The 17,108-nt window shown below is 45.0% G+C and overlaps 3 protein-coding genes across 3 annotated transcripts; 2 read left to right on the top strand and 1 right to left on the bottom strand.

Moving 5' to 3' along the window:
• Nucleotides 1-2,485: 2,485 nt before the first annotated feature.
• Nucleotides 2,486-4,092, top strand: LOC4347194 (uncharacterized). Its single transcript, XM_015756961.3, has one exon. The coding sequence runs from the start codon at nucleotides 2,585-2,587 to the stop codon at nucleotides 3,530-3,532; it is 948 nt and encodes a 315-aa protein (XP_015612447.1). The 5' UTR covers nucleotides 2,486-2,584; the 3' UTR covers nucleotides 3,533-4,092.
• A 2,726-nt stretch (nucleotides 4,093-6,818) lies between these two features.
• Nucleotides 6,819-8,430, top strand: LOC4347193 (uncharacterized). The gene has a single exon (XM_015756962.3). It carries the CDS (start codon nucleotides 7,419-7,421, stop codon nucleotides 8,154-8,156), a length of 738 nt encoding a protein of 245 aa, XP_015612448.1. The 5' UTR covers nucleotides 6,819-7,418; the 3' UTR covers nucleotides 8,157-8,430.
• Nucleotides 8,431-10,485: 2,055 nt separating this feature from the next.
• Nucleotides 10,486-15,809, bottom strand: LOC9266134 (protein Brevis radix-like 1). Its single transcript, XM_015756960.3, has 5 exons — nucleotides 15,437-15,809; nucleotides 14,664-15,133; nucleotides 11,740-11,875; nucleotides 11,211-11,641; nucleotides 10,486-10,988 (listed from the first exon to the last, which is right to left on the bottom strand). The coding sequence occupies exons 1-5, from the start codon at nucleotides 15,590-15,592 to the stop codon at nucleotides 10,910-10,912; spliced, it is 1,272 nt and encodes a 423-aa protein (XP_015612446.1). The 5' UTR covers nucleotides 15,593-15,809; the 3' UTR covers nucleotides 10,486-10,909.
• Between the last annotated feature and the right edge of the window lie 1,299 nt (nucleotides 15,810-17,108).

Raw genomic sequence — 17,108 nt, 5'->3', positions numbered from 1 at the left:
CGTATTATAAGATGTTTCGGATTTTAAACATATTCATGTATGAATCCATGTATATATGTGTTTCATATATAAATATATGCATAATCATACAGATGTTAATGAGTTAGACTATAAATCAAGAGACCAAAACGTTTATAACGTAAGACATGGGAGTAGTATATTAATGTATTATCAAGAGATCGAATGAATGTTGAGTACTGAGTACAGACTACATGCACAAACAAATTCAGCACGCATGCAACGTTGGAAAATAAAAATATCCCAGATCGAACAATAGAGGAAGAAGGCAAGCAAGCGTATGATCCTGCTTAGCTCAAAAGGATGCGATGAACAGTGCGACAGCGGCTATCAGCAGTAAGCACGCATCAGCAAACGGTCATCTCGCCCCTAGCAAGTTGCAGTTGCCGTAGTGCATTGACTACACAGTGGAGATGTTTTTTTTTTTAGTAAAGACCATCACCGGTCTCTAAACTTGTACCGCTGTATCATCGCGGTCCCTAAACTCGTAAATCGACCGTTCAGGTCCTCAAACTTGTTCAACTGTGTCATCCCGGTCCCTCAAATTGCATATCACTCGTTTAGATTCTCCAACTTGTTCAGTTGTGTCACCTCGGTACCTAAACTTAGATTTGAATATCATCTGGGTCAAATAGGACGGTCTAAAGACTTTATATTTAAAAATAATTCATAACTTTTTCATGTGAACTCTAATAAAAACAAACTTTATATCAAACTTATAGCCTTGACGCGATCTACAACTTTATAGTTGATTTTTTTTATTTTAAGTCATTTTTTGTCCCAAAATGTAATTTTAAAATTAAAATTTCAAAATCTATAAACATACAAGTTGGAGGACCTAAACGAGTGATCTGCAAGTTTAGGGACCGGGATGACACAGTTGAACAAGTTTGAGGACCTGAACGGTCGATTTGTGAGTTTAGGGACCGGGATGACACAGCGGTACAAGTTTAGGGACCGGTGATGGACTTTACTCTTTTTTTTTTTCTCTTGAAAAATTGTCCCTTGTTCGTTACATATCACCTAATTAAATAGAATTTCTTTATAAAAATTCAGCAAAGTAAATCAATTATATCACTTCACAAATATATATAGATTTAAATTCGACGTATACATGTTAAAAAACACTCTCACTAGTATGTGAACTATTCATAGCCATGCGTGTTTGTACGTTTTTTTTCTAATTTGTATTATTTGGACTTGTCTGTTTTATTGAGTTATGGAGTATGTCACATTTATCTATGGCTGTGTTTAGTTCCCTTCAAACTTCTAATTTTTTCATCACATCAAATATGTTTGGACACATACATGGAGCATTAAATGTGGACGAAAAAAATCAATTGCACAGTTTGCATATAAATTGTGAGACGAATCTTTTGAGCCTAATTACAACATGATTTAACAATGTCATGCTACAGTAAATATTTACTAATGACAGATTAATTTGGCTTAATAGATTCGTTTCGCAGTTTACATACAGAATCTGTAATTTATTTTATTATTAGTATATGTTTAATATTTTAAATGTGTGTTTGTGTACGTCAAATTTTTATTGCCACATCAACTAAACACGGTCTGTGTCAACTTATCAATTTTTGGACATAGAAAAACAAAGTGACAACGGAGAAAAATGAAAAACTCTTCCTACGCACTGAACAGTGTGGCAGAGAGATGGAAGAGGTTGTTGATCAAGCAACCGCCGTAGCTTGATGTGAACACGAAGCAATATTGTCAGTTGGCGAGGGATGCACTGATGACTATGCTAGTGCCTACTAGTAACCAGTATACTCAATGATACTTGTGTTATAAAATCCCTAATGCTAAAATTCATTCGAGCACAAATCTTAAAGCAAATCGAATGCTGAAAATTTATATAGTGAAAAAGAAAATGAAATAATAGTTGTAAGTTAGGATTAATCTCACACAAAATCTATATATCGTGCACTGTCGTACAAGCAATTCCACTGCACCTCTTGTGTTAGTAAAACCCCTAATGCTACACTTGTGTTATAAAACCCTGATGCTAGAATTAATTTGTCCGATCACAAATCTTGAAGCAAATCGAATTTTAAAAGTTTATAAACTGGAAAAGGAAATGAAATAATAGTTGTAAGTTAGGATTAATCTCACGCAAAGGGTCTCATCTTTTCGCTTATTCTTATACTTATCAGCTAAAATTTAAATTTTCAACCTTAAATTTGGAGCTAATTTAAGGTTTTTTTCATCGAAGTTTATTTTTTAGTCTTTGCTTTTTTATTGCTAAGTACACGTATATAAAAGTTTTATTTACAAATTACTTTTTTTACAAATATACCGTTTAATGGCTCCGGAAAAATATATATCGTGCACTATCGTACAAGCAACTCCTCTGCACCTCTTTTCTTTAAAAAAAAAAAACAAAACATCATCTGCGTGTTTACTCAACGTGCCCTCGCGCCATCAACACAACCAACGTCCCATTGCCACCTTTTATACTTCTACCTTCTTCAGTAGTTCATCAATGTCGCGAGCACCCCAAGAAACGTAGGATCATCCAAGCAAACCCGCCACCACCTGCCGGCCGGCCATGGGCGGCGGCGGCGGCGGCACGCCGCGCAGCAGCATCGGCCACATCCTTCCCGGCGCCGGCTTCGTCGCCGTCGGCGTGTGGCACCTGTTCAACCACGTCAAGCTCTTCTCCCAGCGCCCGGACACCTACGTCGCGCCGGCGTGGTTCCCCGTGCCGGGCGCGCGCTACCTGGAGCTCGCCCTCATCATCGCCGGCAGCGGCGTGGAGTTCGCCATGGAGATGTTCGTCGGCCACTCGACGCTCCTCCCCTTCGCCGCCGACGGGTCCATCCCTTCCGACCGCCTCCACAACCACGAGCACGCCATCATCTGCCTCTCCCTCGCCGTCTACGCGGCCGCCGCGCTCCACCTCGACCGCGCCCGCGCCCCGGCCCGCGGCACGCTCGGCCTCCTCCTCGTGGCGGCGGTGTTCGCGCAGGAGCTCCTCGTCTTCCACTTCCACTCCACCGACCACGCCGGCGTCGAGGGCCAGTTCCACTGGCTCCTGCAGGTGGTCGTCGCCGCGTGCCTCGCCACGTCGCTGCTCGGCGTCGGCTACCCGCGGAGCTTCGCCGTCGGCCTCGCCAGGTCGGCGTGCGTCGCCTTCCACGGGCTGTGGCTCGCCGTCATAGGCGCCATGGTGTGGGTGCCCAGCCTCGTGCCCAGGGGCTGCGAGCTGGTGCGCGAGGACGGCCGCGACACCGTGCGCTGCCGCAGCAAGGAGAGCCTCCACCGCGCCAAAGCGCTCGCCAACCTGCAGTTCGGGTGGTACCTCTCGTTCATGACGGTGTTCGTCGTCGCACTCTACCTGTACGTGAGCAACAGGTACCCCGCCGCAGAGGAGGCGGCGTACGCGCCACTGCAGAAAGCCGGCGCCGGAGACGGTGACGACGACGGCGATGACGACGCGCACAAGGGTGGCGGCGCCGGCGTGCATGGGTTCGCTGCGTTGGAGATAGAGGTTTGATTGGCAAAATTGTAGGACAGAGGTTTCTGTGTGAAGAGGATTTTGATCGCTCGGGGGATATCCCTTCGTTTTTTACATGTCACTTAAATGGTTATGAAAAAAATTTAAAAAAATTGAGAAGATGTATTAACATGTGATATATCACTCTATAAATATTCAAGTAAAAATTCTTCTACATCTCGCAACGAAAAAAAAAATAAATTTGACTCTGAATATACGTTAAGTAGCTCCGGTTTAATTTGTTTTCTTCGTTACAAGATGTAGAAGTTAAATTTTTACTTGCATGTTTGTGGAGTGTTATATTACATGTTAATACACATTCTCAATTTTTTTTCAAATATTTCATAACCATTTAAGTAACATATAAAGAACGAGGGGATATCCCCTCGAGGGATTAAAATAGTTTCCCGTTTCTGTGTACAGTTGCTTGTATTGATCGATCAAAGTGCAATGAATTTCGTTTGAAGAATGGTGAAGCTCCTATAAAAATTCATGATTGGTTTGGAATTTGGAAACATATTGTACATATATATGAATGTGTTTGTGTCGTGCTGAGATCATGATTTTTGTTTTTTGGCGAAAGAGAGATAATGAATTATTTGTACGGAGTATGTGATTTGCTATCCATCATCATGACGTGTGCCCTTAGAAATGTGAAGGTGTACGTCCTTGCTCCGAAGCCAAGTCATATGATGAACCATCGATCTAAGACCATATTAGTTCCACTGGGCACTACTAATGCTTAATAACGAGGAAATAAGCAATATATTTGTTAGCCCTCTGAATTTCTGAAATAAGCAAAAATGCATCTTATACAGTAATTTTTTTAATTACTGGATTTTACATGGATTTTTCTTCTAATGTAAAATGTCATAAAAGTTTGTTTTTTATTGCTAGTAATTAGTGGATGACTCGATTATTTTTCTAGATTAGCATACTGCTGTTTTAGCACCAATCTTGATGTCAATTCAATGCACCACAAACCGACGTATTTTTAAGGAAAAAACTGTCGCCACTATTTTAGCGTTTCCGTTTGAGAATAGGGTTAGCGAAATATGTTAAACCAATAGGACGCGTGGGAGAGCTCAGCCCTACAATTAATTTTACAATTAATTTATCGAATATCTCATATCCCTGCCGTAGAAAATAGCAATGCCTCAGAGTCACTTGTGCTATATACTCACTCCAGTTTCATATTTTTTTTTGATGTTTTGGATAAGATTAAGATCAAAATTTTCTAACTTTGAGTATCAATAACTTCAAAAATATATTTAATTTAAAGGCACTAGAATAACATATTTGTCTTATAAACTACTACAATAAAATTAAAATTATATTTATTTATTGTACATAATATAATAAAAAATAGTTAAAGATATTTATTTTAGAGACTGTGTTATTATTTAAAACGTTAAGAATTATGAAACTGAAGGTAATATGGCCATGCTAACACTAAACACATTGCAAATTACAATAGGCTTGCATGGCCAAGGAACCTTTAGCTAATAGCTTTCTGAATGGCCAAGGAACCTTTAGACGAGTAGGTTCGCTCCTACATGAATTCCACAACACCCTCCATTCCTCCAATAACTAGTAGCTTTTGGCGGCATACTGGCATGATGATATCCATCGTTGATCATGATGTGTATTCTTTATTGACTCCCCACTTGTAGTCATTCATATGTGTTATTCTTCATTTCTTTCCATAAGGCCTGTTTAGTTCACACCAAATTCCCCTCCAACTCTCAACTTTCCATCACATCACATCACATTTAAAACTTTCCTACACACATAAACTCCTAATTTTTTTTCCAAACTACCAATTTTTCTCAAATTTCTCCCCAATTTTAGAAACTAAATACACCCTAAGAGTATTTGTAACACTACATCATAGACTATAGCCATGCATGTAGCGTCCCCTTAGAGTTGAGGGATGCAGGGCCCACAGCCCTTCTGGGCACATGTCAGCCTCCAGTACTATACATACAATACTAGGGATCTTAATTCAGAGTTGAGCCTTGTTGGTAGAGGACAACACACACAAAGAGCAAGGGGGTGTCATGTCTCGTGTGGTCTTAGAGGGAATCAGCATGCCTTGCAGAGGAGACGAATGCTTTAATTTAGTGAGATTAGGTGGAGAGATCGAGCATGGCTGAGCATACCATCACAAAATGAGAAATGTTGTGTAGAACACATATTTAATCATGATATGTGTCACAGATGCAATGAAAGAAGAAACCGAAGGCAAGCCAAGTTAAAAGAAGAACAAATTAAATCGAACGCAAAGACATGAAAAATCAAAGACAAGTAGGAGCTCATAGGCCAAATCTAGTAAGGACATGGTTAGATGCAGTACTACAACGCCGATTGCGAGAAGTGATGGATGAGAAAAGTTCACGGTAAATCATGATGGGTGATGGAACTTGTAAAGGGACGTTCTCACCTAAACTAGCGGTTAACGGTGTAGCCATTTAGGGGGCGTGGAGAAAAAACAATGACAACACGTTGAAGCTAGATTGCTTTACTACTACTACTCCATCTATTTTATATTATAAGATATTTAATTTTTTCTTAGCCAAACTTCTTTGAATTTAACTAAGTTTGTAGAAAAAATATATTAATATTTTTAATACAAAACAATATATTAATAAAATATAGTTAATATTAAATTTAATGTACTAATTTAGTATGACAGATATTACTATTTTTTTTATAAATTTGATTAAATAAGTTTGACAAAAAAAAAAAGAAACGGAGGGAGTACTTCACAATGCCAACTAGAGCCGTGTTTAGTTCACCCCCAACTATCCTCAACTTTCAACTTTCCATCCCATCACATCGCATCTAAAACTTTCCTACACATAAACTTTCAACTTTTTTTTCTAAAATTTTAACTTTTTTCAAAAACTAAACACAACCTAGCTGTACAGCAAAGGTTAGCTTGAAAGGCAAAATAATGTGTCGTTTTTTAGGCGGGGAATGTGTCGTGCCCAGAAACGTCTTTCATACTGCTGTCTCACATGTGATCTGTACTCCAACCGTGTCCATCCTGAATTTTGTTGCTACTAAAACTCGTAAACTCGGCAGCACCGGAATGGCCAAGCAGGACACGCATGACGCAGCACGCCCACGCTGAGAGTCGTGCAGTGCGCCCAAGCACGAATCTCGAGGGTGGTGCATAGAAGCTCCCCGCCCAATCACCGCCCGCCACGTCGCATCCCCGTTCCACACCCTTCCCTTCCCTTCCCTTCCCTTCGCCACCGCTTTGCTTCCTCCTCTCCTCCTCCTCGCTTCTGCTTTTATCCCACTCCCACTCTTCCTCGCCCCCACCCCAAAAACCCTAGCCGCCGCCACCGCCGCCGCCGCCGCCGTTTGCTCGAGCATGTACTACTACTCGCTGCGAGGTGGCGCGTGCGTCTACCTTGTGGCGGCGTGATACGATACGACGCGTGCGGGGGGAAGGGAAGCCGAGGTTTGACTTGAGTGGTGAGCCGGGCATGGAGGAGAGGCCATAGATCGAAGGGAGGCGCCTCCGCCGCCGAAGGAAGCGGCGGCGGAGAAGGTGGATGGCTCCCCGCAACCCCAGCCCCAGGCGGAGCTGCGGCTGCGGCTCCCGGCGGAGATCGACTGGGACCGGCTCGACAAGTGGAGGTTCTTCGTCCTCGGCGCCGGCCTCTTCTCCGCCGTCTCCACCGCGCTCTACCCCGCCGTCGTCCTCAAGACGCGCCTCCAGGTCGCCCCCTCGCCCGCGCACGCCGCGGCGTCGTCGCTCCCGCCCTCCGCCGCCGCCGCGGCCACCGCCATCCTGCGGAGCGAGGGGCCCCTCGCCTTCTACCGCGGCTTCGCCACCTCCCTCGCGGGCACCGTCCCGGCGCGCGCGCTCTACATGGGCGCGCTCGAGGCCACGCGCTCGGCCGTGGGCCCGACAGCGCTCGCCCTCGGCGCGCCAGAGCCCGTGGCTTCCGCGGCCGCGGGCGCCGCGGCGGGGCTCGCCGCCGCCGTGGCGGCGCAGGTGGTGTGGACGCCCGTCGACGTCATCAGCCAGCGCCTCATGGTGCAGGGGAACCCGTGCCCGGCCTCCCGCTACCGCGGCGGCCTCGACGCCTTCCGCAAGATCGTGGCCGCCGACGGCCTCCGCGGCCTGTACCGCGGCTTCGGCATGTCCATCCTAACCTATGCACCCTCCAATGCCGTGTGGTGGGCGACCTACTCGCTGTCGCAGAAGACGATTTGGAGCGGAATTGGTTGCTACCTGTGCGAGTACGGTGTTGGTGTCCAAGAAATCGATGCCGGGGAAGGGGATTCCTCCCTGCAGCCGGGTTACAAGACTGTCATGGTGGTGCAGGGAGTGAGCGCGGCGATGGCCGGTGGCGCTTCCGCCCTTGTGACCATGCCATTGGACACCATCAAGACCAGGATGCAGGTCATGGATGGGGAAGGCGGCGAGCCGATTACGGTGGGGAGGACGGTGAGGAGGCTGATCAAGGAGGGTGGATGGGGAGCGTGTTACAGGGGGCTCGGCCCGAGGTGGGCGTCAATGTCGCTGTCTGCCACCACCATGATCACCACGTACGAGTTCCTCAAGCGGCTCTCCGCCAAGGGGCATGAGAGCAGCCTCCCCTGACGAGACGAATAGATGATGCAAATAGGTGACCTTGCTTTGTTACTTTCATTCCTTTCCAATGCTTGTTTCATCTTTTAGGTGTTGCAAAGAGTTGTTTGTAGATAGTCTTTGTTTGCTCCTCTAATTAAGCTAAGCAAATCAATGCAATCCACTCTTTCAGAATGTTTTCTGTGCTATCAATAGGTTTTGCCTTTTAGCTTCTGAATCTTCACAACGGAGTAATTCATGTATACTGAAAAATTCCTGTCCATCTATATAAACGGCTGGTTCTCCATGCTGCAATGTTTTACTATAAGAAATTAAGAATCATGCTCATTGTATTATAGCTACAACCTAAACAAGCGAGGTGATTTGGAAATTGTGATGGCACTGATGTGGCCACTAACAGTGTTGCACGTTAAATCCTTAACTCTGTTGAATAACAGTATTGCATTAGCGAGTTTCTTTAGGATGACAAATTGAATTATTCAATCAAATGATTTGCAAAGACGCTGCTTTGTTACTGAATGGTAGAGTAAACATGTTTAATGTTGCCATCCAAAGCTGGAGCTGATTCTGGTATAGTGGCATGGGCTATTGTTGCCTATTCGCTGCTCTGCAAATCCAACTTGTCATGCAGGCACCTGTTCCATAGTCCATACCACTCTTGGATGGACAAAAGCTCATTTCATTCTCTTTTCTCTGTCCCTATTCTGAAGCCACACCAGGAATCTGAATACGTTGAGTGGCACACATACAGACTAGGATACAGTACTAACTTACACAGATGCTTTTGTGCAGTAAGTTGCAAGTGATCTCTATTCCACACATAGCAATGAACAATAGGCACAAGGTATGCATGGATTGGATTGGTAGAGGTGTTCTCATACGCCCTAGTGCATTGCTGCTCCTGGAAACATGGAAGATCTGCTCATCCTTTTTCAATGTTCTCCCATTTGATGTTTTATGCCTTTTCTGATTTGATAAGTATGCTAAAGTTAGTGTGGCTGAGGAAGTCTTTTCTTCGAATTAATAAATACTCGCAGTTGATGCTGTTCCAACTAAATGCATTCTTGCCCGTCCTAGTTTAATGTTGATTAGGAATTAGTACAAGCAAATCTCCCATTTTAATAATTATAAACTTTTGCCCATGATAGTGAGGCGTGTGTTTATCCATTGTTTATGCTATCATTATCTTGATGATGGGTAGGCAGAAAATTAGGTAGCCTTCTTTCCTATTACCCTGTTTCTTAATTGTTGCTTTGATTTGGATGAGTTCCTCTCTTGGTTCCTCCACTTCTACTCAAGTCTACTACTCCACTCCGTACTACATATCAGAGGATACTCTTGGACTTAGATTGGTACCGCTGCCTTATCTTCATCTGCTATCAGGAATAGTAGGATATGCCTTATGTTTCTGTATGTTTTGATTAGTTGATTACCACAGTGCCCCAACTCTGTAATCCTCCAAATGGTGCTTTTGTATATGGTACCGAACCAAAATCTTTTGCTTGACGAAAATGTGTGGTTGTTGGCTAATGAAAACGGCTTTGATAGAGGATAATCCCACTACTACTTTAACCATCCTTGCTGAGTGAGGATTAGCCTACCCAAAGTGATTCGCCTGCTGAGTGCTGACCTAGATTAGGACATGAAATGTCAGTACTTAATTAGTACTACTACTACAACCACTATGAGCCGTTCAATGGATTCCAATGTCCCTTTGTCCACTGTCCGTGCAATTATGGTATAGGCATTTGGCTTACCTATGCTTGATTCTGACAACTGATTAGCGTAAGGTAGAGGTCTTATTAGCACCAGCTAAGCTTGGCTTGTTCATGCACAAGCCCTTTCCTTTTCATATCTTTTCTGGATCAAAGCAAGATGAGTTTAGTTCTGAGCTGACAATACTACAATCACTGGGTTTCAGACCACAGAAAATTTTTTTCAGGAAACATTGTGCTTGCTTCCATCAGTGATCAGTCACCATGATTAGCACCAGGAAGAAGCCGATAATAGGGTCTCCGACTCCAGCTCCAGATGTGCGTGACATGGACGTATTGCTATCTGCTGCTTTGCCTTTTTTTTCTCACTACTTTTTGTTCACTCGCGTAGCCATCAATACATCACGAAGTGGTTGCGAGCCACTGGAGTGCCAACTTGCTTTCTTTATCTGTTGGCCAAGCCACACTGAGCTTGTGCAATTGGTCAGTTTATTAAAGAGAAAATTTGCATATGGCCGATATGATATTTTGTACTATTGTAATACCATTGTCTAGCTACCATCTAAAAACTTGCGTTTGGTGGGCATGACATTTCAATATTCCATATTTCACATAAGCTCGTGAAATGGGACAAAAACCAATTTCAATTTACTGATGAAGAGAAAAAAATACCAAGTACTGGTGTATGGAACTTGGAAGAAACACTTTTGGTTTTGCAAACTACAGGTTCAGGGAATATGGAATTTCTAATTATTATTTTTCTAGGCTAATCACTCTACGATAGTCTTGAGTTCCTCAACAAAAGCTTCCTGTCCAAAGCAAAAGCCAAAACCATGAAAAAGAACATGTGAATTTGCCACAACAAGAGCCTAAGGTTAGTAGTAACAAAGCTTTAAAATTAAGCTCACATGCATGCACAATCAGTATCAACTGAGACGGCTGCTGCTGCCCGCAAAGGGCGTACTGTTAGTGCCAAATGTACAACTCTGGATTCATTGTTCGTTGAAGAACCACTTGTGTGTGTCGCGAGGACAAGTTCTTTTTTTCATCTCAGAGATACTGTTCATGTATCCTCGCTCGGTTTTCTTCCCACCATAGCCTGGCATGCATCTCGCTGAACCTCTCTCGGCTGCAAGCAAGAGAGAATAATTAAGTCTCTTTCCATGATCATCTGCTAGTAGCTAGCAATTCAGTTGCTTCCAAATTCTTCGATCATGGAGATTCAAGCAATTAGCATTAGGCTGTTCTTGAAATCAGATTACTGACCTTTTCTACTTTGTCAATTTACGGATTACCAACAAGACAATCCTATTTACAAAGAAAGACGTTACAAGAAGGATGGGAGACAAACCTGAATCGAACACGCCGGAGTTCTCTGATACCACCAGGCAAAGCCCGGATGGTAATATATACACCAGGCTCGTCTTCCTCGACCCACTCCCGCTCTTGGTCACTTGCATTGCTGATGGACACCGAGAGCTCACCAGATCTGTCGACCTCTTCAGGAGATGAGCTCGTCCTCATTGATGCGTCCATTGACGAGGTTTCTGTCTTGGCTCCACTTATACTTGACAGCTTCGGTGTTGAGACCAGCCCCACTGAATCATAGCACTGGTGTCCATGGTGGTGGTGGCCACCATTACAGTAGTGGTTTGAATGATGCTCAAGAGAATCTGATGAAGATGAACCCACTGCACCACCACCTGACAATGGTCTATGGAACGAACGAGGTAACCGTTCCTTCCCCAGTGGTGGTGTCACCGGGCTGTCCTCCTTTGAGCTCTGTAGGAAAAGAAAAAATAGACATGGAATCATGTCAAAGTCACATTACTAACTGCAATAACTAGAATGGTAACTTGGGGGAGTGCTAGTGTCGTCACCTCGTCTTCAGATTTTGGAGTAGCAGGAAGAGGAACAGCTTGATGGTTAAATCTCTGTACATTGTAAAGCTCCATAACTTTGTCATAATTTTCAGCCCACCATCTTTGTGCTTGCCACTTGTTGAACATCTCACGGCTATAATAAAACAATTTTATTCACCAAACAGAATCAGCAAGGTAATGTTACAGCTACAAACAATTTATATATGATTTTTTTTTCAGATATGATAAGAAAGCATTCATACGCAAATATAGATTGCCTTGCTTACATTTGGATTCACATACTAATTAGTTATACATTATCTCATTTAGACTAGTTTCCTGCAAGCCACGCTATTATACGAAGTAAATAAATGATGATGTATATTGTGAGGACTGATGACATTCTGTGCGCATAATCAAACAATGAGTTAAGAGATAAACAGCATGGCATAACTTAAAACTACTAAAGTACATGATCAGTCAACAAGTAGCTGGAAGGTTAAAATTGTACGAAAATCAAATCAGAGAAATTTATACACAATCAGCCTACAACATACATCAACGAAACAATGATTACCATGACCACTTGCATTAGTTTCACCAAGAACTTATGCAGAGAATAATTTACAAGGAACGAGCTTTGAATGGCCTGAATAGAAAAAGGAAGATGATATTTAAAAATCAATTAGGTGAATCAGATGAATTCATTTTCAATAGTACAGTCCAAAATCGATGACATTCCACGCTTCAGTTTTCTGGCTCATAATCATGATTTAAGCCTGCCTTACAGTTTCCTAAGTTACATCTTGCTCTACAGATTTCTAATTGGTCATGTATAATTTACTTGGTACTGTGGTGACTATGACAGATTCAACTCAGACTAATAGTTGCAACAGAAATCCGCAATCAACTGCACAAGTGGCTATGCCCAAGAGGTAAATTGGTAGTCTAAAAGCACATTAATCAACTGACCAAACGTCTATGACAACATTAGCAGCCAAACCAATGTTACCAAACCCAACCATGGATCCACTCATTAACAAATTTTAAAATGTCCCTACTTGCCTTAGATCTAGAACTAATAATAAAGTAAATAACAAGAACACTGCACTCATCTTAAGATCCAGCTTGTGTTCCATCAATAAAGTAGTATTCTATATCTAATACCAGTGGGGGCTGATCAACGTAGCTGGCCATGAGGAACTCCCTCCAAGAATATTATTTTAACAGTATACCCTGCTTATAGACAAATCTTAAAACAACCATTCTAAACTCAATCTGAACACTACAAATTTATAATGGGCATATTTTCACATGCACAATTTTCTTTTATAGTGTCCAGATTAAGTCTGCAGTGGTAGTTTTTAAGATCTCATTACAAGTGCAGCAGCATAAGAACCAAAAGTCCATCCATTAGGAAAGCTGCTGCTAATCAGAGGTCCAGGTTGGATGGTTCCCCTGATAAGCCGGTGTGGAGGGACCCTATTACATATTAATAAGACCAGAAGCCTCCAACCATTTCTCAATAACAAACGGCCAAAGAAGAGAGAGCAGAAGAAGTTACGCTTCTTTGTGCCATTGCTCTCTTTCCATATAGCTTCTTTATTGACTACCTAGATGAGATGTGGCTTGTGGGCCTTTGCTGTCTCTATCCCATGCTAATACTACCTCTTCCTGGAGCAGAAGCAGCCCCTAAAGCAAATGAATGATATAGATAAAGTACAAATGTGTGAGCTGGACTTGCCCCCACATAGTACTGGTAAATTTAAAGTTTCATAGAGCCTGTTGTTTACTAGATCTTCTAGCCCTATAAACCCTCCAGGGTGAACAACTGACATGATCCCCTAACTTTAATAATGTATGGCTTAAAATTCTGAGTCTACTAACTGGACATAACATGCATGCTGACACATCAGGATTTCGACCTGGCTGCAGCACATCAGGGGTTAAATCTTAAATGAGGTCCATTGTCATAGAGTTGACAATCAAGGTATCACTTTCTAATGTAATCTCCATTAACCCTACACCAGATTGTTCCCATTATGAGCATAACCAGCCGTAAAATCTAAAATAATAAGGGATTTACTATTTAGCGAATACGTAACGGCTATGAGGTTGCATAGGAGTGAGGGAAAAAGTGAAGTTAATATACAGGGTAGCATATCCAATGGTACGGGTGTGCTTTTTATCCACCCTCGAGTAAAAATAGGATTCCAGTTAAGTAAGAAATTGGGGTGTACAAGAATTTTAAAACTCACACCCCTCCATCCAGTGTTTAAAATTGACTTACGGCAATCAGTATAAGCTACCTCTTAATGAAATTTTCCTTTTCAATAGATAAAACAAATAATACAAATAGAATGCCACAAAGTGTGACCAGTAGTAAACTAGACCACGAAAAATTATTGCAAAAGGTAAAGAAGGAATAGCAATGTTGACAGAGCAATCGGAAAAAAAAAACTAAAACATGGCTAGTTGAAGTATGAAGATTTAACAATCTATTGTGCTGTTCTCCATAAATTGCCAGTGCCCCGAGGCAATGATCAATGAAAATTTACTACCTCATCCATAGGGGCTTGGGAGAAATTACTGCCTCATCCATAGGGGCTTGTTTGATTTTAACTGGCTATCAAAAGTCAAAACTACTCGCTTTTGTCCAGTTTGCTTCTTGACTAAAGAAGCAGGTTCAGAACAAAGCTCCTAAGCATGACATTTCGCCCCCATTTACACCGCAAAGTTACTATCTCAATTCAATATACTTTGATCTAATTTATATTTAGCACGACCAGAATTCAATCATTCATACGAGCGCAAACTAAACTTTCAATCATATATGCTAAGGACTAATGCAAATAAGTAGAATTTTCAGTCTTTCACTGATCAAAGAACCGAGTTATGCACTGGAAATGCAGAATTTAGCTCGAGCATGCTCAAGAACACACCTGAACCGGATGCGTTTGAGGTCGTTGCCGCCCTGTGGCAGCGAGACGAAGGTTATCAGCACGCCGGGCTCCACCTGCGCCACCCACTCCTTCGCGTCCTCCTCCTTGCCGCCGCCGCCGCCGCCGGTTGACACCATCTCGTCGTCGTCGTCTTCCTCCTCATCCTCCTCGTCGCCGATGGGGAAGTCGGAGCGGGCGCTCATGGACGGCGTAGCGTCCCCGCTCGACAGCGCGCCGCCGCCGCCGCCGCCGCGGAAGCGCGGCGTCGAGGCCGCCGAGCTCGTGGCGCGGCGGTACGCGTAGTGGAACCGGTCGGAGCCCGAGGCCGCGTCGGGGTCGCCGAAGCCGCCGCCGCCGCCGCGGTGGTGGTACGGGTGGTGCCGGCGCGAGGCCCCCGCCGCCGACGACGAGCCGGCGCAGGGCTTGCAGTGCCGGTACGCGCCCGACGCCTTCAACGCAATGTCCTTGATCTGAAACGAAACCCCAAAACAAAAACCTCCCGTCAAAATCAAGCCCGATCTGGTTGATTACGACCTACCCGAACCAAAGATTCAAACATTCAAAGAGCTTGAACATCCCAAAAAAAAATTATATACCACGATCAAAACGAAGCAAAATCTGAACAGAAAAGCAGGAACCCTTCAGAACCAAAACCATCATCTTCTCTTTTCTTTTCTTTTTCATTGAATTAATCAACAGGATAAGAAAAGAAGAGCTTCAAGCACACACAGTGACAGTCTCGACTCTCGAGAGTGAAGTACCGAGAACCCCACCTGCGCAGTGAGCGCCTTGATGGCCAGCCGCGTGCTGGGCGTCGCCCCGCCGCCGCCGCCGCCGCCATCGACGGCGTCCTCGTCCTCCGGCGGCTCGTGCAGCGGCTCCCCGCCGCCGCCGCCGGGCTGCTTCGAGCACGCGATGCACGTGAGCATCCCCTCCGCCTCTCCGGTGACAGCAACAGCAAGGTCACAGGTGGCAGAGCCGCCCGGGCGAGCGCCGCGCGTGAGCTTATAATGGCAGGGGAGGGAGGCGGCGGAGCCGTACTACTCCTACGCCTCTTCTTCCTCCTCTGATATCGAGCTTGGAGTTAAGGGCATTAATGGCGGATTAGGATCTGGTGCTTAATGGCAGGAAGAGGCGGAGGAGCACAAGTGGGGGGGGGGGGGGGGGGGGTTTATTTATGAGCGGCGCAGCGGCTGCTCACAGACGTTACTGCTGCCTCCATTAAACAGCGGTCGATCGATCCATCGATGCAGAGTTCTCTGACACATCTCATCTCGGATGCGTGGTGGGGCTCACGTGCGCGCCCGTGTGGACTGTCAAACAGGAAGTTGTGTGCGGGTTGTGACAGTAAGAAACCTTTTTGTGTTTGCAGGTCTCTTGCACGTTAGTGAAAAAGGAAAGAGGAAGGGAGAGAAATTGGTGGTGGTACTAGATTTTGGTTTATATGGATTGAGTCACTGTAACAATATTTATCTCCTTTTGGAGAAGTAGATCCTCTAATGTGATCATAGACATGTGGTTATGTGGATGATAGGGTTCACGTGTTAACGATCACGTCTCTCCGATATGAGAATGTCACTGCATCCCCATCCATTTCATGTTTGGCCTAATAACGTGAAAGAAAATAGAGATAACGATGAAGAGGATGATTCTAGCAAAGGCAAAACTTGAAGATAGCATCTTCGTTGCTGCACACATCTCTAACATCTTTGCTGCTAAGCACGTAATAATCGCACGGTTTATCATGGTTTTTAAAAACCGCACGTAATAATCGCACGGTTCCGATGGAATAGTTAATATGGAGTAGAAGCATCAGCCGCCCCGTAAACTTCAGAAATACTACTCCAGTCCGGAGACGGCCTACCGGGCGGCTGGCCACCGCAACTCTGACGTCTCGACCAACAGGATTCCTTCGGCAACGTCCCTAACTCCCAAGCGGCCAAGCCCTCAATCTTACGACCTTTTTTCTTTTATCTCGTATCCCGTGTGCCCGCCGCCCGCGCGTGGGTGGTCGTCCTCCATGCTCATCCCATCATCAGCCCCGTGCGCCCGCGCGCCCGCCGTCCGCGCACGCACCGTGTCGCCGCCGACTCACACTACCCGTCGCCGCGGCAGCGCGGCAGCCAGCCGTCACGCACGCTACCGGCCATCGGCCCCCTCGAAAACCGACCGAAATAACGCGCGTCGCGTGGTCGCAGCCCACAGCTAAGCGCGCGCGGCTCCGCCGCGCGGCCCCATCGCCTCGTCTCGCCCACACGCGGCTGACACCGTAATCCTGGCCCTTTTTCCTGGCCGCGCGCGCGCACGCACGCACACGGTGGGAGGCGAATGATCGACGGCGGGCACATGCGCGCGGGCCGGGAGGCGGCTCGTGCCAACAGCAGGGTGGGCTCGGTCTGTCTCCCCTCCCCAGCTTGCGCTTGATCAGGAGCAGCGGCTGCCGCT

This window comes from Oryza sativa, chromosome 9, assembly GCF_034140825.1.
Source record: "Oryza sativa Japonica Group chromosome 9, ASM3414082v1".
Taxonomy (NCBI): domain Eukaryota; kingdom Viridiplantae; phylum Streptophyta; class Magnoliopsida; order Poales; family Poaceae; genus Oryza; species Oryza sativa.
This window is presented reverse-complemented; position numbering and strand designations above follow the sequence as displayed.